Source organism: Peromyscus leucopus, chromosome 20, assembly GCF_004664715.2.
Source record: "Peromyscus leucopus breed LL Stock chromosome 20, UCI_PerLeu_2.1, whole genome shotgun sequence".
NCBI lineage: Eukaryota > Metazoa > Chordata > Mammalia > Rodentia > Cricetidae > Peromyscus > Peromyscus leucopus.
Genome location: NC_051080.1, coordinates 54713842 through 54735773, shown reverse-complemented (window position 1 = coordinate 54735773; position 21932 = coordinate 54713842). Strand labels below are relative to the sequence as shown.

The 21932-nt window shown below is 35.3% G+C and overlaps 1 protein-coding gene across 6 annotated transcripts in view; it reads left to right on the top strand.

Annotated features, from left to right (window-relative positions):
• The window catches only part of Csmd3 (CUB and Sushi multiple domains 3), a 1154880-nt gene that overhangs the window by 832963 nt on the left and 299985 nt on the right, over nt 1-21932 (top strand). For all 6 annotated transcript variants that reach the window (XM_028867965.2, XM_028867960.2, XM_028867959.2 and 3 more), the window contains one exon: nt 13306-13462. In XM_028867965.2, the coding sequence (XP_028723798.1) occupies nt 13306-13462 (157 nt within the window). The remainder of the gene's footprint in view (nt 1-13305; nt 13463-21932) is intronic.

Sequence of the window (21932 nt, the reverse complement as noted above, 5' to 3'; positions counted from 1 at the left end):
CAACATTTTCTTAAGCAAGACAAGGAATTGAAAATATCCCCATTTTTATAATTTTTGAAAAAAATTACATTTCCCATATTGACAGCAGGGGAAGGCTTTTGTTAAATCTATGAATATTAACTCATTGGTTATTCTTTTTTAAAAATCATATCATTGATAATATTTAGTAGTTTCCATTGTGTAAGAAGATGTGTATAGATTTATGGAAAGATTTTTGAAGTATAATAATGTATATAATACTGATTATAATTATGGCTAGTAAATGCATTCCTGTTTTGTGTATGCCCAGCAAGAAATTCACTATAGCCAACCTTTCAGCTCCAATTCATTGCTCAGATTTTCTGATTTAAATAATTTACATTTCCTGCCTTGTAGAATAGCTCAGAATGCTATCAGCATTCACGAGGCCATCAGTCAGATCCTCAGCTTCTCAAATAAATAATACTTGCAATATTAAAATTAACCGAATGCTTTTACACAGAGTTGAGGTTGTGGTTATTTTAGGCTGGCGGGGAAATATATTAATGCATATATGGGGTATGTAAAGCCAGCCGTTAGGCAACATCACATAGACAGTACTAATAATGTATTTATGAGATAAATGCCAAGAAATTCTTTCTCACACTTACCAATCTTGTTTACCACTACTCTTTCTAAAATAATTCCCTCATGTCCCTTTGGGATGATTTAACTTTATCCACTCTTTTGCATATCAGATGAGGCTTCTTATTGGAAAAAGTATATTTATGTAACAGATAATACCTTTTCAGAAGCAGAATACTCCTGATATGTTTCTCAGAGAACTTTTCACTGTAGTCTTCTATGTTTGGAAGTCTCATGTATTTGTGAAATGTGATATTGTGAGAAGAACAAGAGACAGGTATTGAGTGACTGTCTGAGAGGACAGGGTGAAGAAAGACGAAGGAAGACATAGAAAGCTCCTGGCTCTACAGTGACGCAGCCTCTGAACTCTCATTCGATGTCACCTGCAGACACCAGTGCACTTGGGCATCCCTGCCAGCCCTCCTTTCCCAATGCAAATCTTATTTGTATCAACCAGGTCTTAATACCGTATTATTTTCTGGTACCAAACTAATAAATATTTTTTAGTTATTCAGCATATGACACTGAGTTACACCAGAATTCCATGTGTATGACTCACGACCGCTTGCTTCACTAGTGACTCGCAATTGTTTCTATCTTACCTATTTCACGGAGCATGTCAATTTCTTTAAGCTCTACCGCCTCCCTGGGAAAGCCAAGAAACTCTCTTGTCTGTGTCCTAACTAGTAGAGTCCAGTCACGACACAACTCTATTGATAAAATGGAAGGTTCTGTCTTAAAAACGTAAACGGAAGCTATCTCATTTGTTCTTGCCTTAACTAATGGAGGTTGCCTTTGCTCCAACTGCAATGTCCTCTGCTTTTGGTTCTTCTCAATGGCCACAGGCTATGGCCGGAATTCTGGTAGCTTCTTCCCTTGTCTCACTTGTAGTATATAGTAACAGATAGTATATTTATTTCAATTAACTTTTATAGAAAGTGCTCAGTATGCTTAGGTGTAAACGACTAACAATGAAAACTCACTATCTGATGGCAGAATAACAATCAGAAATACTATTTCTCTGTTTATACTTGTTTCTATTTTTACATAATTATTAAGCACTTTGTCTAGATAACAGTGTATAGCAGAGATTGTGAGGCAATCTTTTGCTTTTTTTATTTATCAAAGCTTAAATGGCAGTTTAAATCTCATTTCTTATGTAAAATATAAACTAAGTGAATTATTACAACCTTCTTAAGAATTTAATGAAGTCCTGTGGTGACGGTGCATGCCTTTAATCCAAGTACTCAGGAGGCAGAAGCTGGCATATCTCTGTGAGTTGGAGGCCAGCCTGGTCTACATACTGAATTCCAGAACAGCCAAAACTATACAGAGAAACTCTACCTGAAAAAAATCATCATCATCATCATCATCATAAAAAGATGAACAGAAGTGACTCCATATTTACCAATCACAAATAACTGGAAAACCTGATTATTTCTTTTCCTTTTTTTTTTTTTGTGAAACAGGGTCTTTCTGCATCCCCATATTATATATAATATATATATATCATACGTAAAAAGTATATATAAAATATACTTTTTCGGCCAGGCGTTGGTGGCGCACGCCTTTAATCCCAGCACTCGGGATGCAGAGCCAGGCAGATCTCTGTGAGTTCGAGGCCAGCCTGGGCTGCCAAGTGAGCTCCAGGAAAGGCGCAAAGCTACACAGAGAAACCCTGTCTCGAACCCCCCCCCCAAAATATATATATATGTATATATATACCTTTTCCAAATAAGAACTCATCTGGCATGCAAAAGTAATGGATTAATTTGAAGCTTCACAAAAAGTCATGAGGGAATTATTTTAGAAAGTATTGTGGTAAACAAGATTGATAGGTATGAGGAAGGATTTCTTGACATAAAAAACACAAAACAAATATTTCTGATTTTACTGTGCCATCAAGTGAGTATTTGTGTTGGTTGTTAAAACTCAAGTATACTAAATAATTTCTATAAAACAATGTAGACCTGGTTTACCTCGAACGTGCAAAATCTACCTGCCTTTACCTCCCCAGTGCTGGAATTAAAGGCCTGTGCCACTACACTCAGCTATCTTTCAAACTGGTGTGTGTGTGTGTGTGTGTGTGTGTGTGATAGATGGTCATGCATGTGCACATGTGTATATAGATTTAGATATATCCACGTTTGTGGATGCCAGAAGTCAATGCCTGTGTCTTCTCCAATCACTCTGACATCATTTGTTTTTTTGTATTTATTTATTTTATTTTTTAAAAATATTTTTATTTTATAATTAATTTAATTTACATATCAGCCATGGATTTCCCTGTCCTCCCTCGTCCCACCCCACAGCCTTCTCTTGCAATCCGCCCCCCATTCACACCTCCTCCATGGCAAGGTTTCCCCTGGAGAGTCCAGCCTGGTAGATTCAGCTGAGTCAGATCCAGTCCCCTCCTCCCTGCACCAAGGCTGAGCAAAGTGTCTCAGCACAGGCCCTAGGTCCTGGAAAGCCAGCTCATAAACCAAGGACAGGTCTGTGTCCCACTGCCTTGGGGCCTCCCAAACAGTTCAAATTCATCAACTGTCTCACTTATCCAGAGGGCCTGGTCCAGTTCCAGGGGGCTCCTCAGCTATTGGTTCCCAGTTCATGCGTTTCTACTAGTTTGGCTAGTTGTCTCTGTACTTTTTCCAATCCTGATCTCAATATCTCTTGCTCATATAATCCCTCCTCTCTCTCACCGATTGGACTCCTGGAGCTCCACCTGGGGCTTGGCCATGGATCTCTGCATCTGCTTCCATCAGTCACTGGATGAGAGTTCTATCCTGACAGTTACAGTGTTCGGCCATCCGATCACCAGAGTAGGTCAGCTTGGGCTTTCTCTCGACCATTGCCAGTTGTCTATTGTGGAGATATCTTTGTGGATTTCTGGGGACCTCTCTAGCACTCTACTTCTTCCTATTCCTATGGTAAATGAAGACATCATTTGTTTTTACAAATACAGTATCTTTATTATTTTTTGAGAATTTCATGCAAAGTAGTTTGATCATATTTACTTTTCTTTAATTTTTACCCAATCCCTTCTGTTTCTCCCATTCCCCACCAAAATGGTTTTCTCTTCTTTTTCTATTTTTTTTTTATAATCTACTGGTTTTCATTTGTGCTGCTTATATATTCACTATGAAGCATACTTAAACTACCACCAGCCAATCCTTTAAAAGAAACCGAATCCCCCTAGTCCAGACACCATCAACTGTCAATTTCCTCAGCTAGACCTGGAGGCTTGTGAACCCCTCTAGCTCCCATATCTGAATGTGTGGTCTTGTGCAGGTCTCCTTCAGGCCACCACAAGTGTTATGAGCTCATGAATGCAGTGGTCCTGTCATGTCCTGATGACACTGTCTCTGTCTGATACTCCATGACCTCTGGGTCTTGCGATCTTTCTGCCCACTCTATCAATACATCCCCTGAGTCTCCGGGAGTATGTATAACATACATTCCTTTCTCATGTGTCTGAACACTCACATGTACATGTTTTGTGCTGACCATCATACACTGTACCAGGAAACTTCTCTGGTGACTCTGACAGCTGCACTAATCTCTGGAAAGTGACATCAATTTAGAGAGATGTTTGATCTAACAAAACAATAATAGAGCCAGTAGATTTCTAAACATTGGTTCAAGGGCATATTTGCAATACGAGGAATGCATTGGCTCTTGCAGAACAGGTCCTAAATCCAACCAGAAAGCAGTTGGCTACTCCCAAGATAGGCTTACTATTGCAACCATGAATCTTTTTTTTTTTTTGGGGGGGGGGCAGGTGTTCGAGACAGGGTTTCTCTGTCTAGCACTGGCTGTCCTGGAATTCACTCTGTAGATCAGGCTGCCCTCAAATTCAGAGATCCCCCTACCTCTGCTTAAAGATGTGAGCTACCACTGCCCAAGCAACAATGAATTTATCTTGCCACAGCTGCTATTCCTCAGAGGGTCCACAGGTGGATAAGACTGGTGATAGCATTTCCCCCCAGCAGCTTACAGAGAATCCTTTCAGTACCATGACAACTAACTAGTCAGTAGGAAGGAAACTTCCTGGTCAGTACCAGATTGATTTGTATATGGTGTCTTCAGCAATAGCATCTTACCACCAAACTCTGGCAGGTGACCAAGAGCAATGACACTAGCATCTATTGGTTTAGAAGGTCTCTGAAATACCTTTGACCAGTGGAGGTCTCACAAGCCTGGCACTGGGTTTTTTTATTTGACTATCTACAACTTAGGGAGGAATAATATCCTCTATGAAAAGTAACTCAGGTTTACTAGAATGAGGGATGGGAAGTTAGATGCAAGGACAGATTGAGGAGACCAATAACTAACAATAGGATGTCTGAAAAAAGCTGCAGAGAAACCTACTATATATGTGTGTATATACATGTATATATACACAGAGAGACATATATAAATATATATTAAGACAGTGTCTCTCTCTTACTGAACCTTTAGTTTAGCTACCAGTAGACTGCCTAAGCAAAAAGCTAAAAGCTTTAACTTTTTCTGAGGAGTCTAGCACTAGGGTTTACAGTGTATGACCATTCCAGATATTTTGTGGCTGTTGAGCTCAGGTCCTCATTCTTGAATGTCAAATACCTTAGCAACAACTGACATCTCTCCAATCCTAATTAAGAACATTATTTTAGGTATAAGAATAAAAGTTATCCACTGTCTCTGTTACCTATGCTGTATGGTTTTCAAATTTCATTTATTGTATGTATGAGAGTTGGGAGTAGCATGAAAGCTTGCGGTAAAATATACAGATGATTATTAAATATAGCTATTGATTAAATGTAGCTAAAAAAGTGCATTACAAATTGGGTTGTGATAAATATTACAATTTAAAACTCACCACTAGCTTATTTTAAAAAGAAAAATGAAAAGTATACTTTCCTAATCACAAACTACTGCTCTTAGAGTATAACATAACAATTCTAAGAGCATCATTTGGAAACAAGCTTCTTAAAGAAATCTTGACAAAATGGGCAAAAATTCAAGTGGATTCATGCAAGCTGATGTTTCACACTGAAAGGAAGTCATTCACTGGTACTTTGTGAAAATGTAGACTTGAGATAACTTCTAAATTTCTCATAAAGGCCAGATTCAAACAAAAGGATGATGAGAGTCCCTCTGTCTCAATCCTGTACCAAAGAAGAAACCTGATATCACTTGATCTTAATGAATCAGTCTATCAGTTATTTTGACCAATCTGATCTGCATTTTCTTAGTTTAATTTCTTCTGGTTATATATATAATGAATCTAACCTCCTAAAACTAGCATAGAAACTGAACATCATTATGATTGCTAAAATGAACCCTTAAGGCTAATTTTCCTTAGACAATTTTTTTGTGTGTTTACAGTCCCATAGCAAATATTCTTCATCATGTTGTCTTTGGCCAAAACCACATTCAATGATATCACTTTGATACTGGCCACAGAACAGTAGTTCCACAGCAAATTGCAAGCACTACACACAAAGTCTGGCCACACTTGCTGTTTTCTTCACTAAGCAGCCTTAACTACTTAATGAAGGGGCTGTATCTTGAGTATGATACCACAAGTAGCATCAAATGCCTTGGAAATATTTTTTCTTATTATTTAAAGACTAAACTGTTTGATAAAGTCAATTCTCATGTATCTTACTGAATAATAAGGTTGCAATAAAACCACGTTCTATTTTCACATTAACCTCTTGTTAAAATAATATATATATATATTTCTAACCATGATGAATTTTCAATTGTAATCAAAATTTACATGTAAAAAGATGTGTCAAAACAATGAAACTATTCTATAAGAATTGATGTTACATGGAATCTATACTAATGGACACTGCATATTTTATTACTTTTGCAAAGTATGTATTATACTCCTCTGAAATCGGGTATAAGAAATGAGAGTCTAGCACCAAATTGGGCTTGATACCTATAGTCTTATTTGGTTGTTTGTTTTTTGAAAGAGATGAAGAGTCTGGAGTCTCCTTATGTTTGCCTAGTCTTGCCTTGAGTTTTTGAGTTCAAGTGATCCTTCTGCCCTGAGTAGCTTGGACTATAAGCATGTCCCATCACTCTAGCTGACATCTGGTTTTGTAAATAAAATATTGTTGGAAGAAAGCCATGTTCACTCATTTACATATTGTCCGCTTTTTTGCTACAAGAACAAAACTGAGCAAGAGGTACTAAGGACACTGAGGGCCCAAAAGGCCTTAAATATTTATCTGTCCCTCTCCAGAAAAGTTTGTCAGACTTCTTAAAACAACACAATTTACTTTAAAAAAAAAAACAAAACTTATATTTAGATGTAACTTGGACATACTCACCAAATTTCAAATCTGGTTGTATAACATTTTCCCTCACACAGTGTTCACTTGGGTTCATCACATATATCTGCCACACTGCCTGCTACTCAGTAACAATCTTTTGTTATCTGTTCATTCAGAAGCACTCCAAAGGCCATTGTAGTGCAACCACATTAGACCTCATGAACACCTTATGCGCTTTCACTTCTTTTGTCAGGAAAATGAAGTAAACTGTAATCAGTTATATAGCATGTGTGTTTCAGTGGAAGTTTAACCCTTTCTATCATTAAAGTCCATGAAAACTATATCCTTCATTGTGCCCCAGTTTTCTTACTGAAAAACATAATATTTATATAATTGTGCTAAGTAACTGAAGTCAAACAAAACTGAATCCCTATTGTATTTTATATTATCTTTAGAACAAACATGAGATTTAGAATAGAAAACTTTCAAGGTAACTAGAAAAATTCTTCTGTTTTTACATTCAAACTTTGACAACTAATTCACCATATTTGAAGAATGTGTTTATATTTCCAAATCACTCAATAAAGAATATAACCAAGAGTGAAAATCCTAATTTCAGCAAAAGAAAACAAGAGTGATACAAGGTTGTGTGTCTGACTTATTTAGCTCATTTATATTTATTTTTGACTTTTTGATTCCTATAAAACCTTATGTACTAAATCCTTAAAAGTAGGGGCTGGCTGTGAGGTGGTGGCGCAAGCCTTTAATCCCAGCGCTCGGGAGGCAGAGGCAGGCAGATCTCTGTGAGTTCAAGGCCAGGCTGGTCTACAGAGCAAGCTCCAGGACAGGCACCAAAGCTACACAGAGATACCCTGTCTTGAAAACAAAAAAAAAAAAAAAAAAAAAAAAAAAAACAACAACAAAAAAGTAGGGACTAAAGAGATGGCTCGGTGGTTAAGAATACTTTTACTCTTTTATTCTTTTATTCTTGCAGAAGATACAGGTTTGTGAACCACATGATTGTTCACAATTATCTGTGACTAGTTCTAGAGTAACAGACACCCTCTTCTGACCTTTGTGGACATATTATGGTGGACATGCATACATGAAGATATATGTTTTTTTTTTTTTTAATGTTTTAAATCCTTCAGAATGAAGGTGGAAGTCTTTGAATTTTGAATGTATCTAGGTTTGAGGCATGTTGAGCAGGTTGTCGTAATGAGGGTTGATCTGATGTATGAAGAGGTTCTGCCCACAGTGACTGATTTCAGGCCCTGATTAGATTGAGTATTGAAACAGAACCAGATCAAGGTCTAATTATTTCTTGTGTGATATGAGCAAATGAACTCAAATTTTTAAACAAAATCCTGGACAGAGAATTTCAGAGATATTCAATCCTCAATGCATCTGGTATTACTTCTCAAAACAATGTGAGAAAAACTGTTATTTTTAATAATAGTCTGTACTGAATAAAATACTCAAAGACTTTGATTTTGTTGAAAATAGCTATACAACGGGTAACAGTCTGAAAGAAATGTTCTATCTGGTTCTTTCAGATCAGATGTAATTTAATCACTGAATAATTTGCTTTTGTGTGAAAAGCTTTTGGTTTGTTTTCTTAGTTGTGTGTTTGCCTTCATTTCTAATTTAACAGTAATTTGTCTTTGGTTGCACTGCTTTGTTTTGTTTTGTTTTTTTTTTTTAAGATTTACTTATTATGTATGCAGTGTTCTGCTTACACACCAAAAGGGCATCAGATCCCATTATAGATGGTTGTGAGCCAACATATGGTTGTGGGAGTTGAACTCAGGACCTCTGAAAGAGCAGTCAATGCTCTTAACCTCCGAGCCATCTCACCAGCCCAGCTTTGTGTTCTTATTGTCATTATGTTTTCATAGAAATATATGTTTTCATAGAAATATATGTAAATATATGTGAACACTTCAATTTGCAAGTTCAGCAGCAGCACCTGATTACTGTAAAGCTCTTTTAAAAACTCCTTTCTAATTAAACATTTACTTTTTGCTTTGGTTTAATGGGTGTGTGAATACTGCTACAGTTTCGTACCTGATCAAGTTTCATGCCATGAAATTTTCACTCCATTTTCTTTCTGCCTTCTGATTCTACATTCCTATATAAACAGTAGCTTAAGGGTTTTGTGACTGTTCAGTACTCTCAACTGAAACTAAAACTAAAAGATCACTTTTCCCAAAAACATTTGTTCTTTTCCTTACTTCCTTCTCAAATATAATATTATAAAATATTTTTTGGAAAAAAAAGTCATAAAGTTTATTTTCTTAAAGGAAACTATGTTTCTTGCTTAAATTTTAGAAAAACTAATATATAATATAGTTTATAGTAATAAAATATATTGCTGTATTGTGACAGCCAATAATGAGCTAAATTTTAATAAAATTCTTCATTCTAGTAATACTGTCTTATGATTTTTATAAAGTTATGTATATATCAACACAGAGTTGAAGTTGTATTGTGTTACTTGGTTATCAATTACATTGTTATGTGCAAAAATGATGAAAATACATAAAGTAAAGGCTGGTACTGTCTATTATTCTATTATTAAGTGTTTTGGGTTTTTTTAGTATTAACGCAACCTTAGAAAACAGTATTCGGGCAATCTGTAAATAAATCTCAAGAAATATTTTTTATGTCTTCATTTAAGTCAATTAGTTGCTTAGTTTTACTTGGTCAATTGGTTTTACGTTTTCAAACAGGATCATGTAGCCCAGTCTGGCCTTAAACTTCTGGCCCTTTTATTCCCACTGCCCAAGTGTTCAGCTTTTATTTACCATTTATTTGGAGCTTCTGACAAATTGAGAGTTCATATACATGAGAAAGAGTTAGTTTAATCTTAGAAACATTTATTTATATTTTAATATTTTATATAACAATTAAATTATACATTGCTTAGAAGCAGATGATATTGAAAATATTTGTGACAACCTTGACAATATTTCCACAAATAAGATCCATAGAACCACTGAGCAATATGGTTTGATTGTGAATGTGTGGTTGTAACCATAGGATTTATGCTATATAGTCCACAGCATCATTAAATTAATACATTCAGTAGGAGACAGAATATTGAACACTGAAAACTGACAAAAAGAGTTATATTTTACCATAAACTCTATGTCTTTAGGGATCAGTTACTCCTGATGACCAGTGTCCTTAAGAAATGAAAAGTTGAATTTTATAGAATTGAACAACCAAACAAAATTCATTTCTGAATAAATCTCAATACTTGATTTAGTTTTGCTTAGACAGATAGACTCTTGCGGATAACTAACATAGAAAGTTGTTTGTATGAATTGGAATCCCCTGGGGAGTCCAAGTTATCTCCTGATAATTTCAGGGGATGTGTCTACACAGCCTTCTATATAATACCAATATTTTATATTCTTTGTTACTGACAGAAAATATAATAAATAGAGACAACTGTTACTTATTCACAGGTATTCATCCCTACTGGTTTGAGTTTCAGATGGCTTCTTCCTCATTTTCTCTTTCTTATTTCTCATGTTCCCTTTTGTGGAAATTTAAAATGTAAATAAGCCGTATGAGCATACAGAGTGCATAGAAGGTTATAGAGAGCATCAGTCACAAGTGCAGAGAGCAGAAAGGTCCTTCCTACAGCAGAATTCTAAATTTCTGTGTAGAAAAAAAGATTAGGTTAATGTGATTAGAACAGAATTTGTTATGGACCCTGGAAATTGTAAAAAGCTATATTTGTATAAGATATAAATTAAAATCTGCCTTTGTTTTCTTTATAGCCTTTAAGCCTAGGGTTGCAACAAGAATATTTAAAACTTGAAGAAGGCTGAATGATGCACACATTTTTCCCAGCACTCAGTAGGCAATGGCAGGCAGATATGTGGCAATTTGAGGCCAACCTAATCTCCACAGTGAGCTATGTGTCAATCACTGTCTCAACAAAACAAACAAACAAAAATCAGACAAGCAAGACCCAAAACAAAATTTACAAAAATATTAAAACTGCAATAAGCTAGAAATAAAGAAAAAAATTCATTCTTCAGTAAGTTCAGTAGCTGAGATAAAGATCAAGCTTTAGTTAACACAGGCAACATGTTTAAAGTTGAAGGACTACATTAAAGAGAAATTTAAATTTGAAGATAATTTCCCAATTAGTGAGGAATCTTAAGAGTATAACTGGTGGAATGGTGCAAACTCCCTGTCACAAAATAAAAAAAAGGCCTTTAATAGTTTCACAAATTATTTTAAAATTTAAAATATCAAAAAAAGATATGAAAAGACCCTAGTCACTGAAGACAACCTAGTTGTTGATAACAAAATTGCATTAGAAGATGGTCCACGTTACAAAGGAAAGATGCAGCCATAAGCATTATAAGAGAAAATGACAATATAGTTTATGATGAGTGTGAAAAATGAGACACTTATGCTTGAGGAAAAAAAAATAGACACTGGAAATTCAAAGATTCCATATCTTCAGAGCATTTCTAAGATATGAAGAAAATCTTGAGACTGCAGATTACCAAGGTGCTGTAACAAGGACACAATGAAACTACCAAGCTAGAGTACTCCAAACGTTGATGTTGATAGAGATTTACTGGGATTCAGACTGCCAAGGCTCTCTCGGAGGGGCAGAGAGAAGGATAACAAGGTAGAAAAGCAAACAGATTTTACATGACAGCAGGATGGCTCTTTAAGACATTCAGGCTGTTTATATTGGCTGAGAACGAGATGGCCTTACACAAAAGTAGTTGACCTTTGGGGCACATTAAGGGATGGTCCTGGTAAACAAAAACTGTTTTAGGAGATCTGCTTCCTTGATAAATAAAAGCCTACCTTTAGGCTTGTTTATCCCAAAACATTCCTTTTGTTTACCTAGCCAAAGTCCTTTTTTTAGGACAATGTCACCTACCCTGCCATTTGTGTTTGACATAAAAGGTGGCTTATGCTATTTTTACTAAATCAGAAGCAGTAAACAAAACTTTACAATACCTTTTAAAATTACCTTAATTTTAAAACCTAGTAAATGATAACTATAAATTAAAATTGTATGCAAGATTTTTAAAAATTGTATGATATACTACAAAGGTGTCATAGTAAATTTTCTATTGTCATGATTATAAACTATAACAAAGGTAGATTATAGAAGAGTTTATTTGTCACATAGTTTCAGAGGGTAAGTCCATGGCAGTTATAATAGGGAGCATGCCAGTAGGCAGGCAGGCATGACACACCATAACTGTGAGGCAGAGAGATGAGGTAGGGAAACTGTGTGAGTCTTATGAAAACTCAAAACCCACCGCCAATGACACACCTCCTCCAAAAAGGCCATACCTCCTAATTCTTCCCCAACAGATCTCTCAGTGTTGGCCATTCTCATGTACACTACCACATTATGTTAGTTTTTAAATCCAACATAGCACAAGGATAATGTATACAGTTAATCGCATCTAATAAGATATTACATTGTGACCATATTTTCATAATCTCAGCACTGAGAGAAGCAAGAAGTGCAATGTGGCAAACCTTCAAAAGCATAAATGATAGAAGACATGTGGTTTATCAATTTTGTCACACAATTTATCTTGTTTAACATTTGTAATCACTTAGTACACTTTCAAATTCTTATTTTTATTGTATTCTTTTTATGTTTTATGTGTTTGGTTCTTGGGACTGATCCAGGAATTTTTGCATTGTAGGTAAACATTCTATTTGTGAACTACATGCCCTTTGCTAAACGGTTTTTGTTGTTGTTGTTGTTGTTGTTGTTGTTGTTGTTGTTTGTTTCTTTGTTTGTTTTCATTTTTTCCAGACAGAGTTTCTCTATGTAATGCTGGATGTCTTGGAACTTGTTATGTAGACCAGACTGGCCTAGAACTCACAAATCTGCTTGCCTCTGCCTCCACAGTTCTGGGGGAAAAAAGTATGTGCCACCACTGCACAGCATTGACTTAACATTTTTAAAATATCAAAAATGAAGCAAATAAAAAAATTGTACTGGAGGTAATCATACTTTTACTAGTTCTGTTCTGAGAAAGGTGTGTTTGATTAACTGACAAAGTAGCAAAACAAGGAAACAAAAAATAAATAAACGAAACTCCTACCAACCAACTTTGTAAACTCCTTTTAAAGTAGGTATTCTAAACTTTTAAACTATATGTCATAAAAGGTATTCTTGCCTTGGAAACAAAGTTACACCATAGTTTAAGTGTTTCTTTGACTCTACTAATTTTTTGAATTTAAGAATTATTCATGTGAATTCTAACTTTCTGATTTTGAAACTTATTTATTTGGTCATTCTTCATGAACCCCCACTTAGGGACAATGCAGATAACCAACCCCTGCTCTTCCTAGATACACATACATACTTGGGAACTGGCTACTTGGGACACACATACATTTTAATTATAAACATATCTTGCAGATTTATGATGGAAAAGACAAAACAACTCATCTGCTGGGTGCATTTACGGGCGCATCTATGCGAGGACTGACGCTCAGCAGCACTTCCAATCAGCTCTGGCTGGAGTTTAATTCTGATGCGGAAGGGACAGATGAAGGCTTCCAACTTGTCTACACTAGTAAGTATTTTTAAAACATAAAACTTGTCGTCAATTATATGTGTTCCTAATTGTTGCTTCTGGGGTTCACAATGTCAAGAAGTCTGTATTACTATATGAAGCTTTAACACAGTTTTCTTGTATATGAAAATAGTTTCATTCCCGTTCTCCATCTATATTTATATCATATGTCTATATGTATATAGTTTATTTTTCAGCTGTGCTGCCTGTCTTCACTTAGACTTGGTTCTTTCTTCTTTCATCTTCCCTGCCTCCAAACCCTCTACACTTTTTAAGGTGTGATCTAATCCTCCTGAGCATCGATCAAACTATTGAACTTCAAGATGCATTTCAAACTCCCCCCCATGCTTACTTAACTCAACCCTCTGAGTCAGAGATAACAAACATTTTAATGCTTTAAGAACTGTACATCTACCATAATACTTACCAAATTGCTTTCTTTTTAAACTTCTTTGCAAACAAATTGTACCTAGATCTCCCAGAGATATTCTCCTCAGTATATTATTGTACATTTCATTTGAATTACATCTCTTTACTTCTACATGGAAAATGAAGATGTAGTCTGAAAACTGACTTAATAAAACATTTTGATACCTGAATAAGTTTCAAATGGGGAACATATTAAATGTAACAGGAAAAAAGTGTGTACTAGAAAAAAGTGGGACTCGAGTTATGGCTCACAGTTAAGAACACTTGCTGCTCTTTCAGAGGACCCAAGTTGGATACCCAACACCAACATTCTGGTTAATCGTCATCTGTAACTACTGTTCCAGGGGATCTGATGCCTGCTTCTGACTTCCTTAGCCACTGTACCACAGCATCACATGCAGACAAAAGACCTATACAAATAAAATGTTCAGAAGCATTAAGTATTAAGCAATATGTGAAATAAAGAAAATGTGCTTAAAGAGTTAAATATATAAGAAAAGTGGAAGATCTTACTTTGATGCTTAAATCTTCATATCTAGTCATGTTCAAAGCCAGCCTCACACACCCAGGTATGATAGGCATGTATCCTTTACAATTATTCCAAATTATTTTTGAAGTGTAATGTATTATATCCCAGTATTCACACAGAGATAATCAAAATAGGAGAAGGTAATTTAACCTTGATAAAGGCTCTGGACTGGGGGGCTTATAAACAAGGTCAAGACATAGGTCATAATTCACAGAAATAATGGTATGACATATTCCTAGCAAAGGAAATAGGATACAGAAACATTATTAGAGGAACATTGTAAGATTACTCAAGGTAGACTTTACACCCCAGGCTATTCTCACATGCTCTTTCCACTTCACTGTTCATCTTTGATCACAAAAAGAACATGTTCATACTTTTATTAGTAATAGTCACTCTCTACCCCATTATTGGTTTTCTTTAATTCTTACAATCTTGAATATTTGGACTTTAAGTATCATTATATTTGATGAAGATAAATGATCAGTGTGTTTTTTAAAGACACACAATGCATTTTACTTTACCCGCTTTAATAGTAAATGCACTGCACACTTAGTAAACCAGCAAGTCAACTCGATTTCAAGTAATGGGAAATGAATTCTGGTTTAAACTGAAAAGCTAGCATTTCTCTGTCTAAGAATGCCAGAGGAAAGAGATCTAAACTCAACTGTTCAACATGATCAACAACAATTTTTTTTCATCCTAACCTATGAAGTTTCATCTTGGGGGCTCATTTATATCTTCCAATATGCTGTTACAAGGTCACAGTATAGCTACTGCTTAGACATACTTAAGGTGTGATCTAGGTTAGAGGAAATGAGAATTAGACATTACTAGTCACATATGCATCTTTTACTATAATTGCAAACTGTTTCTCTAGAGCCCTGGGGGGGGGGAAAAAAAAAACTTGCCCGTCTTTAATGCCAAATTGGAAAATAAAGTAATTTATATATTAATAATTGAATTAGCGTTACACCATCATGAAATGCTTATATTATACCTGGAATCAAACCTGAGTTTCAGTAGTAAGAAAGAGATTTTTGAGGAAATAACTATATAACATAATGTGTCACAATCACAGATAATTCTTTTTAAAAAAAATAAGTTTGGTGATATTGTTAATGAATCTATGATTAATGTAATCATGGATTTCTGAGACTCCTAAGTGCATTGAATAAAAGATTTTGGCACACCCATTAATAGTTTTTGCTATGGAGTACTAAGATAGATGGCAGTGAGATTGTCTTACTAATCTCAAGCAGCAAATAAATTATAGATACACACACACACACACACACACACACACACACACACACATATATATATATATATATATATATACATGCACATATATGTAATGAGAATTCTTCATTATACATGAGGTATTTCATTCCATGATTGAATCTGTTCGGTCTTCATCTCTTAGAGCTGTCAAGAACAACTCATTTGTTTTGGGGAGACTCCCCAGTAAGTTTTTCTATCAACTGTATTTTGCTCCTTGAATGCAAAAGCATTTACAAGTCAAACTAGGTGCAGCCAAAATTGGTATTAGGGAATTCAACCCCTGTTCCACTCCTCCTGCTACTAGAACCTAACTCTTCCACCGTATTACATTCACTTCAAGTGATGACTGCCAATTACTCTTGTTCTTCAGAAATCTGAAGCTTCCTCTATATCAGTGGTTCTCAACCTTCCTAACGCTGTGGTCCTTTAATAGAGTTTATTTTGTGGTGACCGTCAACCATAAAATTATTTTGTTCCTACTTCATAATTGTAATTTTATTATTGTTATGAATCATAATGTAAATATCTGACATGCAGGATAACTGATATTCTATCCCTATGGGGTCAAGACCCACAGTGCTCTAAATGAAGATTGAGAAATGAAGAGGCAAACTTTCTGGTGTTTTAGACAAAAGAGTTTAGTTGTTGGCATATCCTGAGGAGAAATCTATGAAGACACAGCTGAGTTTCACATAGTGTAAACAGATATGGTTCAGAAGTATCATTTCTTTCTAAAGTTTAATGATCAGACCAGAAATTAAGCTTTTCAATTTCTTCTCAAGAAATCGTTAGTCATTGTGAACTTGAGAAATTGAATTGTATCTCCATTTTGCAAATCATTATCAGAAATTGACATGGTTCTAGTTCATCCTCATTTCATGAATTCGCTAAACTTCCATCCTTAAAAGTATGCTTCCTTGTGAATCTTTTAGATCTTTCATTTATAGTTACTTTTATTCAGTAAAAAGGACACAAGTGTTTTTGATAATGATTCATACCATTTTGGTGGTTTGTATTTTGTCAAAAGCTGACCTGGTAGATGTCCAATATTCATGGCCATTAGACGATATGACTGGGTTAAATGATCTTTTGCCATTTCCTCTTCTCATTTTACTTACTGAAAATCCTACTGCAGAAATGTTTATTATCCCAAGGGAAAACTTGAAATATATTTGGATTCACTTAGCCTTCCAGTTTTGTTTCTTGCAATGATTCAATAATTCTCAGAGAACATAGCCATTCCAAATGTCAGGTTCTCATTAAAGACAAACAAGGGCTAATTTTTAATGACATCTCTTGTATACTAGCTTTATGAATGTACTACAAATTATTCTATTTAGATTCTGTAATTTAGTTACAAACATGGTATTGGTGATGCTAACCATGAAAAATAATGAGATGACCTATCAACTTTAACTTTATTCTTAGTGCATAATTTACTTAATGCAAATGTGAGTAGAAAATAAATAAATTACATAGAAGAACGAGAGCATTCCATGTGGTTACATGTCCTCAAAACCACTGACCAGGCACACTTGGCATTTCCTTCATTCTTTAAATACTGAAATTAAGCAGGCAATGAAGGAAGTATTGAGTAATGGGGCATTATATAGTACAAGGTTCTCCAAGAAAAATATCAAAGAAATGCCTCTTAAGTTTGTAATTTGCATAAAACACAATATAGTTTCTTTTGCTAGAATAAAAAAGGAGTCATTATTATTGTCATGATTTCATACTTAGAAAGCTTTGTAAGCTTTAATTTAAATACTTAGCAATCTGTACATTTGTATAAATTTTATTTCTGACATGGTTGAGACCTACCAGTGAGTATCAAAACTTAGAATAGTTTAGAAGAACATTCTGTCCAATAGCTGTGTTTTTAAGGCATAGGAAAAGAAAATTAAAACAAGATATTCAAGTAGAAATCTGTCAAGTCATGTACACCTTCCCCTTCTGAAAACTTTCTTGAAATTTCAAATGAAATCTGGCAACCACATCTCCTAGACTCTCTTGCCAGAAAACAAGTGTCTTTGAGTTTTGCCAGTTAGGGGAAATTCTTGGATAACTGAGAGTTGGGATCAATGAAGTTATTATCCAACAACAGCTATAAGAGAAAATGTGATACTGGCAGGTAGCTGTCTATTTCAGACATACCGATCTCCAAATTTGCTCAAAGGCAGGAATATTTTCCACCTTGTACTTCCTTCACACTTCTAAAGTCTGTAAAACCCTCTAACAGATTGAATACCAGCTAGTTACTCACATCCACTGAATGACGTTCATTGTCTTGACCAGGTGTTAGTTGTTAGTCAAAAACCAACAACCACCACAAAATTCTCTAGAGGCAAAAATTCAATGAATAAAAATGAGGCATGTTAGAAGAAGTCATTTGTGTATAAAAAAGAAAAAGCACACTGAAGAAGTATTTTGTTGTTCAAATCTTAGATGGTCTTTTAATAGAAAACCCAGAGCCAGATATCAGGGTGAAAGCAGAAAGATCAGAGAAACAGAACAAACCACAGCCAACCTCATCTCACCAACTCCTCAGCCAGTTTTCATGAATCCTCAGACCGAAAGCCTCTGAGTCCTCACCTGAAATGGTCTCAGCTGAACTGTCTTTTTCCTATTACCTCATGCCTCATATACCTTTCTCTGCCCAGCCATGTCACTTTCTGGGATTAAAGGCTTGTGTGTTTCCCAGTACTGGGATTAAAGGTGTGTGCCACCACTGCCAGGCTCTGTTTCCAGTGTTACCTTGAACTCACAGAGATCCACAGGATTTCTGCCTCCCAAGTGATAGGATTAAGGGTGTGTGCCACCACTGCCTGACCTCTATGTTTAATCTAGTGGCTAGCTCTGTTCTCTGATCCTCAGGCAAGTTTATTAGGGTACACGATATATCACCACAGTATTTTGCAAGCCATAAAAAAATGGCAAACAACAAAAATATAGGCAAAAGTCAAAATTACAGAGAACCATTATAAAAAAATAAAATTAAGAAATTAAATATATACCAAAGAAATATGTTAGTGCATATTTACAAAATACATAAAATTTTTAAAGCAGCAGAATATTGTAGAAATAACCATCTTATTAAATAAGAAACAGAGAGCCAATGTAAAGACAAAAACCCAAGGGGTCAGAGCTAAGAGCCTTACCCTTCCTGCTTCAGCGATCCTCTTCAGCCAAGAGAGACCTACTTCCTGTGTGTTTGTCTTTATATAGACTTTCTGTTCTGCCTTCTCATTGGATGTAAACCCAACCACATGACTGCCTCATCACTGCCTGTCTGTACAGACTTCCAGGTCTTCTATGGTTGGTATTGAGATTAAAGGCGTGTGTCTCCAATGCTGGTTGTATCCTTGACCACCCAGAGATCTACCTAGCTCTGCCTACTAAGTGCTGGGATTAGAGGCGTGCACCATGAATGCCCAGCTCCGCTATGGCTTACTATTAGCTCTGACCCCCAGACCACTTTATTTATTAACATACAAATAAAATCACATTTCAGTACAAATAAAATATCACCATAGAATATTAAATGTTAATAATAATTACCAATGAAATTCAAATATGGTAGGAATTGTCAATTGAAAAAGTCAGGTAGGAAAGGAATTTGGCAATATAAAGTAGTTTGGTTTTTGGAGGTTTTGAGAATATCAATTATATACTTTAGTGAAATAGCAAAATTCTGACGGCTAGGAAAATTAACAGTCAATGCTGAGTAACACTTTGTAAGAATGAGGCATGCAGCATTCATGGTCTATGAAACACATCGCATCAGTAATAGCAGCTCTTAGTATCATGCCAGGCAGATGGAAATTTAGGAAAGTCTCTCAGTAACTTGTTTCTAAATAAGAACTTCCTGAGTAGAATTCAGACCATCGTCAAGAAAATCTAAACTGTAATTACTCTCTTTAAAAGTAATTGAAAATAGTGATAATAGTTTTTGTTTATAAACTTCAGTAGATTTGAAGTTGTAAGGGAAAACCTGTGTATGGTATTGTTCTCAAGATGTGGCCATAATGAAATGGCTTATATAGTTTATTTACTGATGAATATACATGTTTCTTGTTAGATTACTCAGTGCTAAAATGGAATGTAATTTCATTCTTCAAAATTCCTTATTCCCTCTACACTCTTTATTAGGTCTATAACAACTACAAGCATCACAGCTCATGTGTATGAATGTGAAGAATTTCCTCTTGATTAATTGTGAGGGGAAAAACTTCACAGTCTTCCTATTTAAATATAAAGTACTCTATAAATAGACTTGCAGCTCAGTAGTAGAGTGACTGACACATGTTATATCCCTAGAACCATGTAAATTAAATTTAAAATTAAAAATGAGAAAATAAAATGTAAGATGCAAATATTTGCATTTGTGAAGATAAAGAAGCACATAAAAGAATTCTAAAAACAAAGCTATTTTTCAAGTCCAAGAGCCTAAAGGGCAATTATAACAAATTATTAAATGTTATATTTTTATTTAATTTTTTCATATACTATCCTTTTTTATATTTTATTTCTGAGACATCATTTATCCACTCCTTTTGTTCCTTTTAAACCCTCTAATATATCTTTTCTTATGCCCTTTCAAATTTTTGGCTTCCTTTTTCACTAAGTATTGTTGTGTATATATTTATATATGCATACATATTCCTAAATATAACCTGCTCTATCTGTATACTATAGCTTATATGTACATTTTCAAGCATGACCATTTGATATTGGATAAGCAATTTTGGGGCTCTTGCCTGGGGAAGATGATTTCTCCCAGTCTGAATGTTCTCATTGTCTATAGGACTTTGTGAAGGGTTGATGCTGTGTGGTCTTTCCTCTGTCCGTGTGGAAATTTCTGTCATTGTTGTCCATGTTCAGCTCACACTTAGCCAATCATTTTGGAGAGACTTTATAGGTGTAGATTCTGACATTATTAGGAGACAGTCTCAGTACAAACTCCCCGATCCACTGCCTCTTACAATCTTTCCTCCACCACTTCCACAATATTCTCTGAGCCTCAGGTGTGGGAGTTGTCTTGTATATGTGTCCACTGGGACTAGGCTTTACACTGCATTTTTATTGGTTCTGGTTTTCTATGATGGTCTCTATCTGTTGTAAAAAGAAGGGAGAACTAACGATAAGAAGTGAGGACTAAACTTATCTGTAGTTACAAGGTCAAATATTTAGAGTATAGTTAGGGATTATGTTTGTTTAGTAAAGTGATGATTGTAGGTTCTCCTCCAAGATCCTTGACTCCACTAGCTCTGTGTTTTTGGCTAGATTTATAGTACCAGGCATGATTTCTCTCTTCTTGAATGAATCCTAAGTCTGATTAGAGAGCTGTTGCTTACCTCCAAGATATATTTGCCACTACTTCACCCTTAGGGTAATCGTCCCTTGCTGGTCATTGTTGTGGTTCACAGGCATCATATCTAGGTGGGACTGTTTGTTGCTTCCCTCATTTGGAAGCTTGTATTGTGCCTTCTCATATCATGAAACTAGGCCTCAGGGAAGCATACCCTATATTTTGAATGTATTTGTTCCAACCAACATTCCCACCATCCAAACCTGCCTAGTTACCCAACTTCATACTCTCCATTCCCCTCAAAAAAAGGGAAAGAAAACTGAAACAAAACAAATATTAATAATTTTAAAGATTTCATTTGTCTCCTTCCATGACTTATAATTTCAAAATGCATAATATTCTAATGCATTCAGCTACACTACCTTTACCATTTATTTTCCAAACAAAAGACCCCTTTTATGTAGTAATTTGATAGTTATTATTCCAGGTACTATGGTGTTCATAGCCTCAATGACAGTAGAGGAAGGGGAAGGTTTCTAAATGATCCTAGAGTGTATACTGAGGCAATGTGGAAGGTAAAAGTTATGGATACTACAAGAGTGTAAGTCCATTGCTGATATCCAAGGAGACTTGTTCTGCAGAATGCCCTGTTCCGGGTCACTACAGCAAGCAGCGTTGTATATTACATTCAATAAATGGTTATAACTAGCCTGTTCTGTTCCTTGTATGTCCAGCACTCTATTACATTTATGCTTTGGTATATATGCAAGAGAGCCAGCTTACATCTCAATAGCAGTTTTTAGATGCCATTGTCCTTCATGAAACACTTCCCCAGGAATTCTAATGCTAGTACATATGGCCCAATTCCATATAAATATAAAGGGCAAATGCAAAACAAACCAAAAATATAAAGAACAATA